Raw genomic sequence first — 19,838 nt, 5'->3', positions numbered from 1 at the left:
AAGAGGGGACCCTGCCACTGCCATTGCCCACACAGGAGCTGTGCAGGAAAGAAGGGACACCTCCAAAACCCCTCTGTGCCCACCTTGGGTGCACCCAGCCTGGCCCTGCCCAAACACCAAGTGTGTGCTGACAGCAAGACTTTATTGTACTCTGAGGGAGGGGGGAACAGCAGTAGGGGAGGACTCGGGGGGGCTGAGCCCCTCATATCTCGCAGATGAAGGGCAGCTGCCTCTCGCAGCGCACGCTCCTCCAGAGCCCATCTGGGGAGAGAAGAGGGGGGATCAGCCCATGGCCTGCCCACCAGCACCCCACCCCCAGGGACCCCTGCAGCCCCAGATACCTTACACCAGCCCCCCAGTGTAACCTCCCCATCCCGAGCCCCCCAGCGCCCCCCTGGCCCCCCAGAGCCCCCACTGACTGTTGGTGCAGAGGGCGGTGCAGAAGCGGTGGCCGGGCAGGGGGTGCCCCCGCACCCACCGGCTGTAGTTCCAGGGGCTCCGGTCAGTCCAGTGGCAGTTCGGGTATGGCACCTGCCAGGGGAGAAAGGGTGTGGGGACAGTGGGGTGGGAGTGGGACATCCAGGGTGGGCATTAGGGAAACTGGGACAAGGCTGGAGCAGCCAGGTGAGCACGGGGGTGGAGTTGTGGCTCTCTTGGTTGGCACTAAGAGCACTGGGAATGGGATCGGGGAACCCAGGTTGTGCACTGGGAGTCGTGGCACGGGGCTGGGACACCCGGGGTGGGCACTGGGGACACTGGGCGGAGACAGGGTGCCCCGAGGCCAGGGTGGGGGGCGCGAGGCGGGGTCCTTACGGCGGGCTGGCTGACGGCACCGATCCAGACCAGGCCGGCATTGGTGTGCCGGCGCGCCAGGAGCAGCAGGAAGGTGTTGGTGTGGGAATCGTGGATTGAGGCCAGGCGCCCGCGGAAGCGCTGGGCACAGATGCGCTGCAGGGACACGGCTGTCAGGGTGGGCACCGATGCCCCCAGGCTGAGCCCCCTCCCAACCCACCCCACCCCATCCCACCTGGGCATGGCAGAAGTTCTGGCAGTGGGAGATGATGACATAGCGGCAGGTGGAGGTGCCCGGCATGCTGGGGACACCGGGTGTCTGCTTGTCACTGCCCCCCCGGCACCCGCTGAACTCCTCGGGCATCTCCAGCTCCGTCACGTCCTCCTCATCCTCCACCGCAGGGCTGGCAAGAGCTGGGGACACTGGCTGGGTCACCCTGGGATCAGGGGTGTCCCCAGGATGTCCCCGGGAGCAGGTGGGGGTGTGGGGGACACTCACCGGAGCGGCTGGCGGGAACTGTGCCCAGCAGGGCCAGAGCAATCAGCAGGCAGGGCCGCATGGCACAGGGACACTGGGGACACCACCAACACCCTTGGGAGATCCCAGAGTGCCATCACTCTTCAGCCACCCTGGGGACATCCCCATGACACCCCCGGCATCACCATGTCCTCCCCACATCCCCTCAGGAACCCCCCATATCCCCACTAACCCTCTGCCATCCCCAGTGCCACTCCATGCCCCATCCCCAGTGCCACCCCCAGCATCACCGTGTCCTCCCCATGTTTTCTCAGAAACACCCCATATCCCACTGTCCCTCTGCCATCCCCAGTGTCACCCCATGCCCCGTCCCATCTGCCACCCCCAGGGCCACCCCCAGAGACCCCAGCCCTCCAGTGCCCACCATCTGCCCAGTTCCTCACTTCCCACCCTTGGGTCACTCCCTCCCCTGGCCATCCTCTGCCATTCTGTCCCCTACCATGCCCCCTCCACCCCTGGGCCCCCCAGTGATAGACTGAGGAACCCCCAACCCGGGCAGCTGAGGGCTGAGCCCACCCCCGTGTTCCTCTCTCCGCTCCTCACCTGGGTCTTGGGGGGCTGTGCCCGCTGCCACCCTTATATTGGTGACAGGAACACATGCCCCCAACCACAGCCTTGTGACATCCCCAACCACCAACTGTTGGGGACATGGTGGGGGACACCCCAGGAGGGCTCTGCCAGCGCCCTGCCCAGCCAGTGCCACAGCCTGGGGTGGGCTTGGTCCAGGGGAGGGGCTGTGAGAGTTTGGGGTGCAGGGTGTGGGGAGGGGGCTGTGGGGTTTGGGGTGCAGGGTGTGGGGAGGGGGCTGTGAGGTTTGGGGTGCAGGTTGGTAGTACAGGGGCTCAGGGAGGTTGGGGTACAGTGGCTGGAGGGGTTGGGGTGCAGGGGTGCACAGGGTGTGGGGAGGGGGCTGTGAGAGTTTGGGGTGCAGGGTGTGGGGAGGGGGCTGTGAGAGTTTGGGGTGCACGGTGTGGGGAGGGGGCTGTGGGGTTTGGGGTGCAGGTTGACAGTGCAGGGGCTCAGGGAGCTTGGGGTGCAGGGGCTGGAGGGGTTGGGGTGCAGGGGTGCACAGGGCATGGAGATAAGGATTGGGGGGGCTGTGGGGGCTCAGCTGCAGGCCGGGGGGCTGGTCAGGGCAATGGGAGATTTAGGGGGGCTCAGTGGGGTCTGTGGGCAAACGGCCAGGCCGGACGAGGGGGCCGCGGCCGTTGGAAAGGAAATGGCCCTTGGGCAAGCATGGCCGGCGGGAGATGCTATCAGCCCCCCAACATCCCCTCTGCACCCCCAGCCCAGCCCATGCTGCACCCCAAACACCCGCCTTGCACCCCTCAAACTGGAGCAGCCCCCACCCCTGCACCCACCCTCTGCCTTGGGACCCCCCAGCCTGCAGCCCCCCCTCCCTGGGGGCCAAGGATTACCTCCCCCCCAGTGTCACCCCAATGTCCCCATGGTGTCCCCAGGGCCAGGTTGGGTGGCGCAAGGCTGTAGTGGTGACATGTGGCTTTGTCCCCCCTATAAAGGGGACAACGGGCAGGGCCCCCCAGACTCCAGGTAAGGAGCAGGGATGGGGACGGGGACATGGAGGAGGACATGGGAGTGGGCTCAGCCCCTGGCTGCTGGGGAGGGGACCAGGGGTGGGCATCCCTGAGGCTGGGACAAGGGTGTTGGGGGACACGGGGGTCTCTGGGATGCCAGGAGTACGTAGGAGGGGCAGGATGGGGTGAGGGACACAAGGTGGAACTGAGGGTGGCAGTAGGACCGTGGGGACATGGGGCATGGCAGAAGGGCCACAGAGAGAACAGATTGTTACCAAGGGTGGCAGAGGGGCTCTGGACTGTGGTGCAGGGTGATAGGGTGACAGGGCTGTGGCATCTGCTGGTGCTGTCCCCAGTGTCCCTGTGCATCCCACTGCCATGTGGCCGTGCCTGCTGCTCGCTCTTGCCCTGCTGGGCACTGTCCCTGCCAGCCACCATGGTGAGTGTCCCCCACACCCCTGCCTGCTCCCAGGGACACCTGGGGACACCCTCAGTCCCTGGCACTCCAGTGCCATGCCCACACCGCCGGTGCCACACGCCTGGGGCTGGCGGTGGGTGGCAGAGGGACCCGCAGTACCGACCCTCCCCCAGCTGTGCCCGCAGCCCCCCGGCAGCCCCAGGGGGCCCCCGCGGGTGACACCACCCAGCCGTACTACGCCGTGGTGAAGAAGCTGTGCACCTACTCGGGCGCCCAGGTGAGGGGACATGGGCATAGGGGGTGCTCCGGGATGCCAGGCCGTGCCCATGCCACGGCAGCACGGCCGGGAGGTGCCCGTGGGCACAGGTGAGTGCCTGATGCCAGCCCGTGCCCGTCCCACAGCGCTACTGCCAGGACGTGTACCGGGGCCGGCTGGCCTCTGTGCACAGCGCTGCCCGCAACCAGGAGCTGCAGAAACTGGCACAAACCTACCACATCATCATCTCACCCTGGATTGGAGCTGTCACCAGCCGCAGGGTGAGGGCACTCTGGGGACAAGGGGCTGCCAAGGGGTGCTGGGAGCTGCTTTGGGGGGTGAGGGGCTGCTTTGTATGGGACGAACCTGGGGCTGGAGGCTGGGTTTTGAGGCGTGAGGGGCTGGCTGCTGGTTGCTGGGGCTGGTTTTTGGGGTTGAGAGGCTGGGAAGGGGTGATGGGGGCTCTCCCTGGGGACTGAGGTGTTGGCACAGCAGGCAGGGCAGTGGGAGTCCTACTGGGAGGACTCCAGCCCCTGGAACTACGCAAACTGGGCACCCACCCACCCCTTCCACATCGTCACCACCTGCACCACCCTCAGCGTCCGAGGTAAGCTCACCCAGCCACCGTGTCCAGGCTTGGGGGTGCTGGGGAGGGGAGCACAGGCTGCTGGGGCACTGGAGGGACATTGGGAGGGCACTGTGGGGAGGGGAGCACAGGCTGCTGGGGCTTTGGAGGGACACTGGAAGGGCACTGTGGGGATGGGAGCACAGGCTGCTGGGGCACTGGAGGGACATTGGGAGCGCACTGTGGGAATGGGAGCACAAGGCACTGGATGAGCTCAGGGGAGCACTGAGGGCACTGGGAGGGGTTACAGGGCACTGGGGGAGGCAAGGGGGGGTAGAGGGGGCACTGGAAGTGGTTGCAGGGTACTGAGGGGCCCTGGGAACCACCCATGGCCCTGACACTGTCCTTGTCCCCAGATGGGCTCTGGAGAAGCCGCTTCTGCTTCCAGCTGCGTCCTTTCATCTGCCAGTACTGAGCACCCAGCGCTGCCAAGGCAGCCCAGTTCCTTTCCCAGTAAAGCAGAGAAGCCCTGAGCCGTGTCTGTGTGCACCAGGGGCCTGGGGACGGGGCTGGGGGCTCCAGGGGCAGCACAGTGAGCAGAGGGGGCAGCGATGTTTATTATCCCCACCCCACTGGCACAGCGCCCCCAGGCAGGTACAAAAAAGGTGTTTGGGCGTGGGGCTCAGTGCGGGGTCTCGGCGTGGATCTCAGTGCTGGGGGGCGCTGCCAGGGGGGTGCCAGCCATGCCCAGCTCCTTGGCTCGCCGCTGGCACTCGCGGGCCACCACCACGGGGCTGACAAAAGCCACCAGCACAACGGTGATGAGCCCCAAGTTCATCTGCAGAGGGGAAGAGTGTCAGGGAAGGGGTCTGGGGGGCCGTCCCCCATCCCCTGTGTTAGGCCAGGACCCTTGCAGCAGCACCTCCATTTCCCCAGGAGCAGGACACCCTGGAGGTGCAGGACCCCCATTTCTCATGGCATAAGACCCAACCATTCCTGGGGGAAGGACTCCATCCCTCCCGGGGCAGCATCTCCATTTCCCCATGTGGCAGGACCCCATTTTCATATGGGCAGGACCAGAATCCCCATTGTCCCAAGGGGTGAGACCCCCATTTCCCCATGTGGCAAGCCCCCTTCCCTCCCAGAGCAGGACCCCATTTCCCCGTGGAGCAGCCCCCCAGCCCTCACTCGGGGGGCACACTCACATAGAAGGGGTCCCCCTGGAGCGGCCCCTGCACCAGGGCAACACAGGGGTACTGCAGCAGGGCCACCAGCGCCGACAGTGCCATGGCCAGCCCATAGAGCTTCCCGAAGTGCTGCGGGGGAAACCTGCCAGGCACCCATGTCACCAATGGGCACCTCCTGGCACCCCTACCCTGGCACCCTCCTGAGCCCTGACACCTCCACTGCGTCACCTGCCCCCCTCCAGTCCCACCGCCATCCCCTCCCACCCCTTGCTGACCTTGCCGCCCTGGCTGTCCCCCGCCACACCCACAATGACAGCGCCACCGTGCCCTGTCCCGCTGAGCCCTGCGCCCCCCGAGGCTGTCCCCAGTCAGTCACTCACGCGATGGCCAGGAAGGCGGCGTTGCCGCCGTACAGGAAGGAACGGCTGATGACCTGCAGCACGAAGGTGCCGAACTGGGCGGGCAGGACAGGCACGGCGGCCAGCACGGAGAAAAGCAGGCACAGCGCCACCGTCACCGCCAGCGACAGCACCGCCGAGCGCAGGTCTGCCAGCGCGGCCAGCATCCCTGTGGGCAGGGGGGTCACGCCATGGGGACACGGCCCCTAGGGGCGGCGGGCTCGGGCATGTGGTGATGGCAGCAATGAGGACACAGGGGACAGGGCTGGGAGGGGTGTTACCCCCCTAGGGTGGGTCAGGGAGTGGTTCTGCGTGGGGTGAAGGGCCGTGGGGGTCAATCACCCGCGGGCATGGGCTGGGGGCTCAGTTACCCTCGGGGCGGGGGCCCTTTCCCCGCTTGTGCCGGTCGAGGATGAGGCCGTTCCAGGGGGCGCAGAGCACCCCGCAGAGCTGGGTGAAGGCGAAGGCGTTGGTGTACGTGCTCACTGCGGGGGGACAGCGTCAGGCGGGCAGGCCAGCCCCACGGTCCCTGCCGTGTCCCCCCGCCGCCGTGCCGTACCCAGGGCGTGGTCCCCGTGCGCCAGGTGCTCCAGCTGCGGGTTGAGGGTGCCGATGAACAGGTAATGGCGCAGCTGCATCACCGAGAGCCAGGCTACGTGCCAGGCGAAGAGCCACGAGCAGGCGCAGGCCCGGAATGGCGTCCCAGGGACGTCCCCACCTGTGCAGGTGTCAAGGCGGGGCACGTACAGACACATCTGCCCAGGCCACACCCACACCTTGTCCCTGCCACCCACTGGGGCCTCACAGCCACCGGTCCGACCCTGCCCATTCAGGTATGTCACCGTGGCCACCCTTTGACTACGCCCATAGGCAGCACTCCCTCATCTGCATATCCTAGCTGTCCTCCAGCGGCGCCTATAAACAGCCACGCCCACCCACCAGAAGGCCATACCCATTTATTTGCATATGCATTGTGCCCTCCAACCAGGCCATGCACAGCCACGCCCACAGCCACATCCCTTATTTACATAGAACCGCCCCCAGCCAGCTGTGGTCACGCCCACCCGCTCAAGCCACTCCCCAAATATAAGCCCCACCCCAGCGAGCAGATCCCCACTCCGGCACCTCGAGCTATGGGGGGTTCCAGGGGTGTCTCCTCGGGTCCGGCCTCTCCCGGCGTTTGCTTGTCCTTGTGGGCTCGGTAGGAGCGGGAACGGCCCCAGCACTGTAGCCTGCGGCAGCGCCTGTGTCACCCTGTGTCCACCTGCCAGGGCTGGACCTGCCCAGGGGACAGGACCCTCTGCCACCCACAGAGGGGGGCACCCAGCCCCGTGTGGGACCCATCCCCTTCTCCCCAGAGTCCCCAGAGGCGGGGCACAGGCACCCCCGTACCCGTAGTCGTAGTCAGGGGGCAGCGGGTAGGGGATGCGGCTGCGTGGCATCAGGACGAGGGTGCGCAGGAGGTGCCAGGCACTGCAGGCTGCCAGGAACAGGAACATGGCCCGCAGGGACAGCCCCTGCTCGTACAGCAGCTGGGGACAAGGACGGAGTCAGGGACAGGGACAGGCTGCCAGCGGCCACCTGTTCAGGCCTCAGGTGTGTCCCCATATGTGGCCCCAGCAGTGACTCAGCTGTGTCCCACACTGTGTCCCCAATACGTCCATAGATGTGACCCAGCTGTTCCCAGCTCTGTCCTCCCCTGCCACCACTGCCACCTCCCTCACACCCACCTTGACGATGAGGAAGATGGCGGAGGAGGAGTCGAAGGCCCCGTTGTAGAGGGTGATGATGATGGAGCGGTAGTTCCCGAACAGGTTCCCCACCTGGCACCGAGAGACCCCTGTGTGCCATCAGAGCCCTCCCATGCCACACAGGGTGGGGGTTGGACAGGTGTCCTGCCACCACGTGGGTGTCAGGGTGCGGGGGGAACCCACCTGCATGTTGGTGAGGATGAGGAGGATGCCACCCACTGACAGCATGGACATGGCCGGGAAGAGCAGCACTGCCAGCTCTGGGGACACAGGGGTCAGTGAGGACACAGGGGTCAGTGAGGACACAGAGGTCAGTGGGGACAGGGGTTACCAAAAGGTCCCCCCAGGGCTGGGGACCCCTGGCCACAGGGTCTCACCTGGTGTGGAGAAGGCGACGAGCAGGGTTCCGCCAGTGTAGAGGGAGCTAAAGGGGACAGCGGTGACATGTGGGGACAGGAATCACAGGAGTTTCCCCTCCCCCACCCCAATGACCCCCATTCCCGGCAGCCCCAGCCGTGTCCCCCGTGTCCCCATCACTCACATAGCGACGAGGCGCGCGGCCGTGGTGCCGAAGCGGTCGAAGACGACGCCCATGGGGAAGGTCATGAAGTTGTTCATGAAGGAGCCGATGGTGAAGACCAGGGAGAACTGCTCATCCTGCCCACTGCAGTCTGGGAACGGCCACAAGTGGGGCATGGGGACACGGAGACAGGGGCATGGGGACACCGGGAATACCACGGGTGTGGGGACGCAGGCACCCGGGGACACGGGTCAGCGGAGATGCAGGGGACACCGGGCATGTGGGGACACCACAGATGTGATGGTACTGGAGACATGGACTGGGGGACAGCAGGCACATGGGCTTGGGGACAGCGGGGACACAGAGCACTGCAGGGCATCAGGACACCACAGACAGCAAAGACACAGGCACAGTGGGGACGTGGGACAGCTCAGGGCACTGGGACAGCGGGGTCACGAGTCAGGGGACCATGGGGACACGGGGGGGGGTCCATACCAGACCCCAGGGTGAGGTTGGGGCCGGGGGTGGCGGAGGGCTGGCACAGCCCCTCGAAGTAGCCCAGGTCCTTGAGGACGAAGACGAGGGAGGCCCAGCCGAAGATGATGCCGCAGAAGGCGCCGCACTCCAGCAGCCCCGACAGGAGCGTCCCCAGGCGCTTGGCCAGCCCTGCTCCCCCTGCCATGGCACCTGCACAGGCACCCACGGGCCTGGCACCAGCCTGGGGCGTCTTCACCAAGCCTGTGGGTCACAAAGGGCAGGCGTCACACCGTGCTGGCACCCACCGGGGCACAGGGACACCGGGGTGCACAGGGGCACGTGGGCAAAGGGCACTGTCACCCCAGCTCTGACCCTTGTCCCTGGCCACAGCGGCTGGCACCGGTGTCCCCCCATGTGCCAGGGTGCAGGGCAGGGCCCTGCAGCAGCCAGGGCTTGCACATGTGGGGACAGCTGGTGACATGTGGCACACAGCCATTGACAGACACACACAGATTTATGGGCACACACAGCTGTTCACAGACAGTTTGCAGGGGCACACACAGATTTATGGGCACACACACATTTGTAAGCACAAACAGCTGTTCACAAGCACACACACAGTTTGCAGGGGCACACAGATTTATGGGCACACACAGAGCTGTTCACAGGCACACACACAGTTTGCAGGGGCACACACATTTATGGGCACACACACACATTTGTAAGCACACACAGAGCTGTTCACAGGCACACACACAGGTTTGCAGGCGTGCACACACAGATTTATGGGCACACACAGCTGTTCACAAACACACACACAGGTTTGCAGGCGTGCACACCTGCACCGTGCCTACTGACTCCCGTCCTGCACCCCTCACCCACCTGCACGAGGCCAGGCCCTGCTGCTGTCACTGTCACCTTCACCGCTGCCCTGCAGCCTGACCCCCGGCAGCGTGGCTGGGTCACACCTCCCCACCCCAGTGACTCCCCCATAATCTCCCGGGAGCACACCCAGGTCCCCCAGGCTGCCGGTCCCCGATAGTGCCTCGGGCCCCCTGACAGCACCTTGGGCCCCCCGATGGGGGCTCGGTCCCCTCGCTGTGCCAGGAGCCCCCTGTGCTGTCCTCTGGCCCCGAGCCAGCCTGGCCCAGGTCCTGACACAGCCACAGGGACACTGGCACACTGCTGGGCACCCTGATGTGAGCACTGGGGACACCACAACAACACAGCTCACCCCAGGGACACCAGCACCCTGCTGGGGACCTGGCACGGCCCTTGGGAAACTGGCACTCTTCCTGGTGATGCTGGCACAGCCCCTGGGGACATTGGCACCCCCTCAGGGACACCAACACACCCTCCCCCCCAGGGCCTGGCACAAGACTTGGGAATCTGGGACAATCCCTGGAGATGCTGGCACAGGGACACAGGCACGCTGCAGGGGACAGTGACACACCCCCTAGGACCCAGCACAGCCCCTGGGCCCTCCCTTGGGGACCCTGCCTGGCACAGCCCTCGGGGACACTGTCACATCTCTGGGACCCTGCCACCCCCTGGGGGATCCTGTCACGTCCCCAGGGATCCCCTCACACTGCTGGGGACCATGGCAGGTCTCCTGGGGACGCTGCTGCCCCAAGCACTGCACTGCACTGGGGCTGTCACCGTGCTGGGGCTGCCCACAGGTCACCCCACAATGCAGCTGGGACTCCCCTGTGACCCACAGCCGGGTGCCAAAGGCACCGAGGCCACGTCACCCCCAGCTCCCTCAGGCACACAGAGCCTGGCTCTGCTGGCCCTGTCCCCGTGTCACTGCCCAGGGCCTGTGGCTGTCCCGCGGTAATGAGGGTAATGAGCCTCATTACAGCGAGCAGCAGCTAAAGATTAACCTGCACAGAGCCAGGGGAGGGGGGCCTGGGGGGACCTGTGCTGTGCTTAGCCACTCAGGTGGTTAAAAATAGCACAGGCAGGGGCTGTGACAGCAGCTGGGGGGCACCGGGGCTCCCTGACATGTGGGGGGCACCCCGAGCCACTCACTGGGCCTGGCTGAGGTGTCCTGGACACGCTGTCCCTGCCAGCCACACGGGTGTGTCCCACAGCAGTGACCCCCCCATACTGGTGAGAGCCCTCCTGCACTGGTGGGCCCTCCACGAGGGAGCAGGAGGCTCCAGCTCGGGTCAGCATCAGTGGCTCTGTCCCCTCTGTCCCTGCCGTGTCCCCCCAGCTCCCCCCGGGCCGTGAAGGGGCAGGGGGTGTCACAGGACCCCTGGGAGCTGCCCTAGGGCTGGGCGTCCCTCCCCGCCCCGCTGCCCCTGAGGGACGCGGTGTCCCGGGGCGGGCACTGCCCGCGGCCCCCGGAGCAGGGGCAGCCCGGGCCGCGGGGACTCGGCCTGCACACGTGTGGCGGGGACGACACAGGCGTGGCGGGGACACACGCGTGTCCTGGGGGTGGGCAGCCGTGGGGTTCCTCCGCGCCGGCCCCCCGAGCCTCCCCACGGCCCCGGGGCCGAGGCGGCTCCGCCACGCGTACCCCGACACCGCCCCGGACACCCCGGACACCCTGGACACTCCGGGCACCCCGGGCACCCGCACCGCGCCCACGCCGAGCCCAGCCCCGCGGGCCACGGGGCCAGGGCCCTCGGTCCTTCCGCATCCTCCCGTCCCGGTCACAACCCCCTCCCGCCGCCGCTCCGTGTCCATCCGGGCCCCTCCGGCTCCTCCCGCCGCATCCCGGCGCCGCTCACCCGCCTCCTGCCCGGCCCGGCGGGGAGGGGACCGGGCTCTCCCCGCCCGGCGCTCCCGGTGCTCCCGGCGCTCTCAGTGCCCCCGGTGCCGCGGCCCCTCCTGCCCGCCCCCCCCTCACCGCGGGCGGAGCGGAGCGGAGCGGAGCTGCCGGGCCTGGCCGGGCCCCGCCCCCGGGCCCGCGGTTGGGGGGGCGCGGGAGGCGGCCTCGGTGCAGCGGCCCCGGACCCGCGGGTCCGCCCAGGAGGGGCCGGCCCGGCACGGAGCCCGTCCCCGGCGCCGCCCGTGCGCCCCTCGGCGTGTGCAGGTGTGACAGCTCACCTGCCGCCCCCAAGGCGCGCTTCCGGCGGCGCCGCCCTTGGCTCGCCCTGCTGGTCACTCTCGGGCCGGTTCCCAGTGGTGCTTGGGTCACCCCTCGGGCCATTCCCGGACACCCCAGGGCGACCCTTGGGCCATCCTGGGCCCCTCCCGCTGTGCCATCCCAGAGCCATTCCCATGCCACCCCGCCGTGTTGTGCTGTGTCCCCTGGCTGTCCCTGGTCCCCCACCCCCTGCCTTCGCCCCGCCCAGGACACTGCTGTCCCTCCTGTCACCCTCCCGTCCACATCCTCTCCTCTGTCCCTCTGTCCATCCACCAGTGCTTGCAGCCACCCGGTCTGTCCCCACCTGTCCCCACTGCTGCAGCCTCTCATCTGCTCTGCCAGCTGCCCTTCTGTCTGTTCATCACCCGTCCATCTGTCCATCACCCATCCATCTGTCTGTCACCCATCCATCTGTCCATCATCGGTCTGTCTGTCACCTGTCCATCTGTCCCCCTCCAGTCACAACTCCATCCATCCCACCCATCTGTCCCACAACCATCCAGCTGCCCGTTACCTGCCCTTCCCTCCACCTGTCCATCTGTCTGTCCTCCCCATCCTTCACCCATCTCTCCATTCGTCCACCCAATCTCCAGATGTTCTCCGTGCATGTCTGTCCATCTGTCCTCCTCTCCTTATGTCCACCCGTCCATCAATCCATCCTCCACCTCTCTGTCCACCCATCTGTCCCCTCCTTCCAGCCATCATACACAGTCCATCCGTCCATCCCCTCCCTACCCACCCTGTCCCAGCTCCAGCACCCAGAGCAGCCCCCCCGGGCGGGCTCCCCGTCCCGGTTCCAGACCGGCGCTGTCCGGCCGGGGGCTCGGCACCGGGCCGGGGGCACGGGCGAGGGGAGCGGATGGCGGCCCCTGACTCAGCCCCGCGCCGCCCACGCCCCCTCCCACGGCTGCCGCCGCACCAGCTTGTGGCATTTCGCTCGCCGGAGACGGCGCCGCAAACACGCGCCGGTGCCAGCCGGTGCCGGTGCCGCCGCAGCCCGCGCGGCCACGCGTGTCCCCCCACGCGCGGCACCGCCGCGGGGCCCGCGCGTCCCGCACCGCCGCCACCCGCTCTGCCCCGGGCCGGCACCGCCGCGGCGGCACCAAGGACAGCGCCGGTCCGGCACCGCGAACAGCGCCGCGGTCCCGCGTGGGTGCGGACACCGTCCCCCGCGCCCTCCCGGCGGCTCGCTGGGTGCGGGGCTCCCGGTCCCGCCGCACCCGCCCCGGGGACAGCCCCCGCGGGGTCCTGCCGTCTACGGGGGCACCAAAGCCCGGCGCCGGTGCGGGGATCGTGGGACAGAGGGAGGGGCGGACGGACGGACAGACGGACGGACGGACGGACGGACGGAGAGCACCCTCCGTGTCCCGCGGTCACAGCTCCCCACGCTCCCCCGCGCCCTTTCCCCGTGGGGGGAGCGCATCACACCCCGTGTCCCCGTTGGGGGTTCCCCTCCTGAGTCCCGCAGGGCGTGGCCCCCGCGGGCGCCCGCAGCGCGTCCCCCCCTGTCCCCGCTGTCCCCCCTGTCCCGCTGTCCCCGCCGGGAGTCCCTGTGCCCACCCCTGTCCCGCCTGGGGCGGGCCAGCCCGGGAAGGGTTAAACGGCGGGGCCGGCGCGGGGGGCGGAGCGGCCGCCCCGGGATAAGGCGCGGCGCGGGGAGGGCTCAGCCCCACGGAGCCGCGGGCAGCGCCGCGCCGAGCCCACCCGTGCCCGAGCCCGAGCCCACCCGTGCCATGCCCCGGGGCGGCGGCGGCTGCTGCTCCCGGCGGCGCGGCGGGGGCGAAGGGGGCGAGCGGCCCCCCCCGGCACCGGCCATGACCCCGCGGGTGGGCAGCGCCTGAGCGGCCGCCCCGCCATGCGGCCCCCCACGGCTCGGGACCTGCCCCCAGGTAGGCGCGGGGTCGGGCGGGGTCCCGCGGGGGTCGGGCGGACCCGGGGGGGCCCCCCGGAGACCTCGGTCCCGGCTCGGGGCGCCCCGCGGCGCTCGGGGTGCGGGCGCCCCGGGGTGAGCGGGGAGCCCCCGGTGCGCGGGGACCCCGCGGCCGCCCCGAAGGCGCGGCCCGGCGCGGGGGCGCAGTCCCGGGGCACCCCAGGCTGAGTCCCCCCGCGACCCCCGGCGCGACGGTGCCCCCGACCCACGAGGCGCTGCTGCCAGCCCAGCCCGAGGTGTGGCTGTCTCCCGACCCGCGGGGTGGCCGGTGCCAGCCCGGGACCCCCAGCCCGGCGTGGCAGTGCTCCGTGACACGTGGGTACCCGCTGCCATCCCGGGGCACCGTGGGGGTGCCCCACGAGCCCCGGCACGCCCTGTGCAGCAGCGGCGTGCACAGCCCGGCTGCTGGCGCTCCACGATCCACGGGGTACCCGGTGGCACCCCGAGAGCCCAGCCCGGAGTGTGGGTACCCCACGATGCCCAGCGGGGTGTGCCCCGCGACTCACGGGGTACGCGGTGCCACCCCTGGAGCCCCAGCGCGGCGCGGAGACGCCCCGCGGTTCCCCGAGTGGCACGGCGGGGAGCCGGGAGCGCCCGGGTCACGCCGCGGGTGGGTGCCGCGGGTCCGTGGGGTACCCGCAACTACCGGGGTGGGGGGGGTTGGCACTCGGGGGGGGGAAGCTGAGAACCGGTGACTTCAGCTCCCAACTGAGTCAGCCCGCGGCGTGGGGGAGTGACAGATGGGACGCGGGTGGGGGGCGCACGCCGGCACGGGGCGCCGGGGGAGGGGGGCGGCGCTGAGCAGATGCGCCGGACGCCTCCGTGGGTGGCTGGGGGGTGGGCACCCCCCCAGCTCGCGGAGCACCGGCAGAGGGGAAGGGAGGGAAGGGGGCGGCGGGACCCCTCGGTGCATCTCCGGTGTGACCTCCGGTGCACCGGAGGGTCCCACCGCCCCCCTCCTTCCTCTCCCCTCCCCCGGTAGCGGCGACTGGGCGCATCCACGCATCCCCGGGCGTGGATCCAGGCCGCCGGGCTGAATTATGGATGAAGCTCTCGGGTTGCAGCCTGAGGGGGGGATGGACACGGGTGGGGGGGGGGGGGAAGGGGGGGATGCTGAACACCCGGAGCGGCGGCGCGTGTCGTCAGCCCGCGCCCACGCGTGCCCCGCCCCACACGTGGCCGCGGCACGCGCGCACGTGGCACCGCCCCGTTTGGGGAGGGGGCTCGGACCCCCCCCCAGAGTGGGGTGAGGGGGGTCCCAGGGGTCCGTGACCCCGTGAGGCGTTCCGGTGGACCGTGGGGCGGACACGGTCCCGTGGCAGTGTGGGCACGACAGGGGGGGTCAGGGAGCTTTGGGGGTCCCTGGGGAGCGGGGCCCCAGTGGCAGGGGCCGCCCCAGAAGGTCGCAGGTGGACGGCCACTGTTTGGGGTGCCCGGCATTGGTGCTGTGCAGCAGCACAGTCCTGGGGGGGTCTCTGGGGATCACAGTGCTATGGGCTGATGTGGGTCTGGGGGCTGCAAGGGGCGCTCAGTGCTATGGGGCGTCATGACCTTGGGATTCTCTAGGGCTCTGTGGTGGTCCTAGGGATCTCCTAGGGGACCATGGCTGCGTGGGTGGGCACAGCCTTGGGGGGTCCCTGGGGGGGACACATGGCCCTCAGGGGCCTCCTGGGGGCCATGGCCCTGCGGGTGGGCACAGTCCCTGCCTCGGGGTGTCCAGCCCTACAGGGTGGTGATGACCTTGGCATTCTCCTGGGGAACCGTGGCCCTACAGAGCTGGTGTGGCTTTGGAGGGCTTCTAGGAGTGCCCAGCCCTATGGGGTTGCCATGACCTTGGGGTTCTCCTGGGCAACCACGGCCCTAAGGGTGGGTTCAGTCCTGGGGGCCTCCTTGGGGTGCCCAGGATCAGGACCTTGGGACTCTCCCTAAGGATGGGGTGGGTATGGCCCCGGGGGGCTCCCAGAGCCGTCCGTGGCCCCGGGATGTTCCTGGTGGGCACGGCCCGGGGAGGGCACGGCTCTGCGGGCTCCGGGGGCGGCGGGGGGCGGGCGGTGGCGGCGCGGGGGTCGGGGACGCGGGTGCCCCGCGCTGACGCCCCGCTGTGCCCTCAGGCGGGCGCCCGGCGGCCCTGCTGCTGCTGGCGGCGCTGGTGTGGGTGCCCGGCGGGGCTCCCGCCTGCCCCGCGCTCTGCACCTGCTACGTCTCGCCGCCCACCGTCAGCTGCCAGGCCAACAACTTCTCCTCGGTGCCCGCGGGGCTCCCGCCCGGCGCCCGCCGCCTCTTCCTGCAGAACAACGTCATCGGGGCGCTGCGGGCGGGCACCTTCGGGCCCAGCACCGTCACCCTCTGGCTCTACTCCAACAACATCTCCTCCATCCAGCCGGGCACCTTCCGCCACCTGCCCGCCCTGGAGGAGCTCGACCTGGGTGACAACCCGCACCTCCGCGTCCTGGCCCCCGACACCTTCCACGGCCTCCACCGCCTCCAGGCCCTGCACTTGTACCGGTGCCGGCTGGCCAACCTGCCCAGCGGCATCTTCCGCGGCCTCCGCAGCCTCCAGTACCTCTACCTGCAGGAGAACGGGCTGCTCTACCTCCAGGTGGGTGAGCAGGCAGGCACAGAGGTGGGACTGGGCAGGGTGATGGTGACAAGCCATGGAGACAGGATGTGGGACAAGGTGGTGCTGGCACGGCCAGAATGCGCGACAGGAGATGCTGAGGGAGCAGGGTGATGGCCGTGGGGCAGGACCATGGGTGACACCAGCATGGCAGGGACATAGTACAAGGTCTTGCACGATGCTCACAGAGCAGGGACACAGGAGGGGGTGACGGGCGATGCTGGCAGGACTGGGCCCCACGGCAGGGCTCTGTGGGGCCCACACCAGTGTCTCTGCAGCTGATGCCCACCAGGCAGGGCCACAGAGCAGCACAGTGAGCCCTCACCCCTCATCCACCCCTCTCCCGTTCCCCGCAGGACGATCTCTTTGCCGACCTGGCCAACCTGAGCCACCTCTTCCTGCACGGCAACCGGCTGCGGGCGCTGTCCGAGGGCGTCTTCCGCGGGCTCTCGAGCCTGGACCGCCTGCTGCTGCACGCCAACCGGCTGGCAGCCATCCACCGCCGCGCCTTCGGGGGCCTGGCGCGCCTCACCATCCTCTACCTGTTCAACAACAGCCTGGTGGCCCTGCCCGGGGACCCGCTGGCCGCGCTGCCCTCGCTGCAGTTCCTGCGCCTCAACGCCAACCCCTGGGCCTGCGACTGCCGCGCGCGCCCGCTCTGGGCCTGGTTCCGGCGCACGCGCGTCTCCAGCTCGCCGGTGCCGTGCGCGAGCCCCCCTCAGCGCCGCGGCACCGACCTGCGCCACCTGCGGCCCCGCGACTTCGACGCCTGCCCCGAGGACGACGACGACGACGAGGAGGAGATGGAAGACGGCAACGGCAGCAACGGGGTGGCGGTGATGGGCACCCCGGGGCGGGCGCTGGGGCGCCCCGGCACCCTCCCGGCCGCGCCGCCCTCCGCCTTCTACCGCGACGGGCTGCCCCCCCACGACCTGCGGGGACCCCAGCCCCGGCCGCCGCCCCCGTCCCGTGACTCCCGCGGGCCCCCCGAGGACGCCAGCTGCCCCCACGACCCCTGCGCCCCCATGGCCGCCGCCGCGCCCCGCCGGGCCCCCGCCCTCCTGCCCCTCCTGGCTCTGATCCTGCCCCGACTCTGAGCCCCCCTCGGGGGTCCCAGCTCCTCGGGGCAACCGTGCCCCCCCTTCTCCCCAGGGGAGGCCTCAAGAACTGTGGGGAACAGCCGGCGGGGGGGGGGGCGCAGGATGCAGAAGGGGGTCCCCTCCCATCCTGAGCGGGAAAAACCCCCAACAGGAACCAAAAGGTGGGAAATTATTTATTAAAAATGGTCTTATTTTGGGAGAGCGGGGCCTGGCTGCTGTGGGTGGGCCACTGTCGATCCAGGTCACCGCCTGCCGCTCCTGAAATATTGATGGGAGCGGCGGGTGGCAGGGCAGCGAGGCGTGCAGGGCGCTGCGGGGGGGGACGGACGGACGGACGGACACCCCCTGCAGGACACACACACCACACTCCCCACCGCGGGGCCGGTGACACGCGGGCTGCCGTGACGGCGCCACCCCGCACCCCGGGCAGTGCTGGCGGGTGTCACGGGAGCCGCGGGGCGCAGAGCAGAGCCACCCCCGCGCCCTGCACTGCCTGACCCACTTCCCGCAGGCACACGGATGGAGCACACGGATGGAGCACACGCTGCCGGGCTGCGGGCACGGGGACAGTGCCCACCCCCTGCCCGCGGTCCCTCTGGGCATGTGTCACATCCTGCCCCTCGGTGGGTGTCCCTCACACAGCGTGGGGTGTCCCTCAGCGGGTGTAACTCACTGGGTGTCCGTGTCTCCTGCTCCCTCATCCCATCCAGGTGTCCCCAGGGGTGTGTGGGGTGTCTGTCTGTGTGTGTGCACACTGTCCCCACGTGGGTGTGCTCGTGTCCCTGTATGTGGGACTGTCCCCATGCCCCTTCCCCGTGGTCTCTGGCTGTCCCCACGTGGTCCTTTCCCAGGCAGAGATGTCCCTGGGCTGTCCCCACGTGGTCCCATCTGTGTATCCTCAAACAGGGCTGGGTGTTCTGGGAGTGTCCCTGCGAGGGTGTCCCTGTGCCCTGCCCCTAGGGGGCTGTGTCCCTGTGCAGGGCCCCCCGCTGTCCCCTCTGGTGACCCCCAGCACAGACAGGGAGGGGCTGAGCCCTGTCCCACCCCACTGGGGATTACAAGGGGCTCAGCCCAGCTCTGCCTAATCCGGGGGATTACACGGGCTGGGCCCAGCCGGGGGGGCACCCAGGGGTGCCCCCCACAAGGACACAGCACGTGGCAGCTGGGGACAACAAGGGGGGCTCCCAGCAGCAACCACGGGCACCACGTACCCCAACAGACGGCCACAGGGTGGGTTTGGGGGTGAGGGGAGCGCAGCAGACGCCCAGGTTTATTGGGGTGATGGGTAGGGGCTCAGGCGGTGCCACTGCCCTGCTGCATCCGCTTGAGCAGCTCCTCGTCCTGCAGCGACAGCTCCGTCAGCTTCTTGCCCATCCGCTCGTGCACCTCCAGGTACTTGGCCACGCAGCGGTCCAGGCACACGCACTCCCCTTTGGACAGCTCCGACTCCTTGTAGAACGGCGGCACGCACTTGCGGTGGCACGCCTGGGTCATCCTGCACGGAGCGCACCGCGCCTGAGCCCCGCGCCGGCCGGGACCCGGCCCCCAGCCCAGCACACCCCGTACTCCGCCATCGCCACCCCGACACCCCGACCCCGCACCCCAACATCTCCTGTGCCCCGCCATCGCCACCCCGGGACCCAGCCCCGCACCTCCGCACCCCCGTTATCGCCATCCCCGGCACCCCCAGCCCTTGCACCCCAACACCTGCTGCACCCGCATCATCACCGAGCGGGACCCCGGCCTCTGCACCCCACCAAGCCCAGCACCCCCGTCATCGCCACCCCGGCACCCCTAGGACCACCCGCCGTCCCCACCCTCAGGCATCTCCGGTTCCCCTCCCCATTTCCCGGGTGTCTCCCAGGACCCCCCGCACTCCCCGACAACCCCAGGGTCCCCCAGTGCCTCTGACACCCGCTAGTGTCCCCCAAGCCACTGACACCCCTGGTATCCCAGCGCCGCCAGTGCTCTCTCCCGGCGGGCCTCACCGGTTGTACATGTCGGCCATCATCTCAACCTCCAGCTCGGCCGCCAGCTGCTGAGCCCGCAGCGGATCCATGGCGGCCAGCACCGGCCCCGCTCGGTCCCGGTCCCGATCACGGTCCCTCTGGGCCCGACCCCGCTCGGATCCGCCCCGTTGGACCCGCACGGTCCCACTCGGTTCGGGACCCGGCGGCGGCTCCTGCAGGAACCACGTGGGCGCCGCGCTTCCGCCCACCCGCGCAGAGGCCCCGCCCCACCGCCGGCGCCACCCAATCGCGTGCAGGAGGAGGCGGGACCAGGGGTGCACCTCTGTCGCTGATTGGTCCCGCGGAAGGGGCGTGGCGCCGGCCGCGGCCGAGCGGCGGGAGGGGAGCGGTGGAGGGCGCGCTCGGCCCGGCCTTTGCCCCGCAGGGGGCGGGGTCACGGCAAGAGGGCGTGTCCAGGCCGGGGAGGGCGGGGCCATTGCAGGGACCTCACCCGGGCATGGCCGGGGGGCTTCGGGTCCCTTCCTGTGTGTCCCCTGTTCCTCGTGTCCCCGGGTCCTCCTGTGTCCCGCCGTCCTGCCCGGGCTGTCCCCGTGTGCCCTGTGTCCCCGCGTGTCTGTGTCTACTATTGCCCCCGGGAGTGTGCTCCCCCCGCGCTCCCCGTGTCCCCGGTGTGTCCCCCGTGTGCCC

At 69.6% G+C, this 19,838-nt stretch overlaps 5 protein-coding genes across 7 annotated transcripts; 2 read left to right on the top strand and 3 right to left on the bottom strand.

Annotated features, from left to right (window-relative positions):
• Positions 1 to 121: 121 nt before the first annotated feature.
• Positions 122 to 4,626, bottom strand: LOC135448916 (bone marrow proteoglycan-like). Of its 2 annotated transcripts, XM_064715272.1 has the most exons (6): positions 4,157 to 4,626; positions 1,292 to 1,384; positions 1,028 to 1,206; positions 814 to 948; positions 420 to 531; positions 122 to 261 (listed from the first exon to the last, which is right to left on the bottom strand). In XM_064715272.1, the coding sequence occupies exons 1-6, from the start codon at positions 4,332 to 4,334 to the stop codon at positions 203 to 205; spliced, it is 756 nt and encodes a 251-aa protein (XP_064571342.1). In that variant the 5' UTR covers positions 4,335 to 4,626; the 3' UTR covers positions 122 to 202. The 2 variants fall into 2 exon arrangements, with proteins under 2 accessions (XP_064571342.1, XP_064571343.1); XM_064715273.1 differs by lacking the exon at positions 4,157 to 4,626 and having other exon boundaries at positions 1,292 to 1,430.
• Positions 3,309 to 4,142, top strand: LOC135448095 (proteoglycan 3-like; the record flags this gene model as incomplete). Its single annotated transcript, XM_064713594.1, has 3 exons — positions 3,309 to 3,560; positions 3,686 to 3,820; positions 4,035 to 4,142. Coding segments are annotated over 3 exons (495 nt in total), but the record flags the coding sequence as incomplete, so codon positions are not given.
• Positions 4,627 to 4,697: 71 nt separating the features above from the next.
• SLC43A3 (solute carrier family 43 member 3) lies at positions 4,698 to 11,353 on the bottom strand. Of its 2 annotated transcripts, none has more exons than XM_064715270.1 (13): positions 11,176 to 11,353; positions 8,456 to 8,698; positions 7,982 to 8,111; positions 7,818 to 7,864; positions 7,624 to 7,700; positions 7,420 to 7,512; positions 7,082 to 7,221; positions 6,815 to 6,921; positions 6,249 to 6,282; positions 6,061 to 6,174; positions 5,672 to 5,858; positions 5,310 to 5,433; positions 4,698 to 4,942 (listed from the first exon to the last, which is right to left on the bottom strand). In XM_064715270.1, the coding sequence occupies exons 2-13, from the start codon at positions 8,640 to 8,642 to the stop codon at positions 4,812 to 4,814; spliced, it is 1,371 nt and encodes a 456-aa protein (XP_064571340.1). In that variant the 5' UTR covers positions 8,643 to 8,698; positions 11,176 to 11,353; the 3' UTR covers positions 4,698 to 4,811. The 2 variants fall into 2 exon arrangements, with proteins under 2 accessions (XP_064571340.1, XP_064571339.1); XM_064715269.1 differs by having other exon boundaries at positions 6,249 to 6,407; positions 11,176 to 11,346.
• Positions 11,354 to 13,202: 1,849 nt separating this feature from the next.
• Positions 13,203 to 17,382, top strand: RTN4RL2 (reticulon 4 receptor like 2). Its single transcript, XM_064715263.1, has 3 exons — positions 13,203 to 13,423; positions 15,576 to 16,063; positions 16,438 to 17,382. Exons 1-3 carry the CDS (start codon positions 13,390 to 13,392, stop codon positions 17,176 to 17,178), a joined length of 1,263 nt encoding a protein of 420 aa, XP_064571333.1. The 5' UTR covers positions 13,203 to 13,389; the 3' UTR covers positions 17,179 to 17,382.
• On the bottom strand, positions 17,342 to 19,409 carry TIMM10 (translocase of inner mitochondrial membrane 10). Its single transcript, XM_064715264.1, has 2 exons — positions 19,170 to 19,409; positions 17,342 to 18,676 (listed from the first exon to the last, which is right to left on the bottom strand). The coding sequence occupies exons 1-2, from the start codon at positions 19,238 to 19,240 to the stop codon at positions 18,475 to 18,477; spliced, it is 273 nt and encodes a 90-aa protein (XP_064571334.1). The 5' UTR covers positions 19,241 to 19,409; the 3' UTR covers positions 17,342 to 18,474.
• Positions 19,410 to 19,838: the final 429 nt, after the last annotated feature.

Source organism: Zonotrichia leucophrys, chromosome 5, assembly GCF_028769735.1.
Source record: "Zonotrichia leucophrys gambelii isolate GWCS_2022_RI chromosome 5, RI_Zleu_2.0, whole genome shotgun sequence".
NCBI lineage: Eukaryota > Metazoa > Chordata > Aves > Passeriformes > Passerellidae > Zonotrichia > Zonotrichia leucophrys.
Note: the sequence above shows the minus strand (reverse complement) of the source record. Positions and strands in the feature narration are given on the sequence as shown.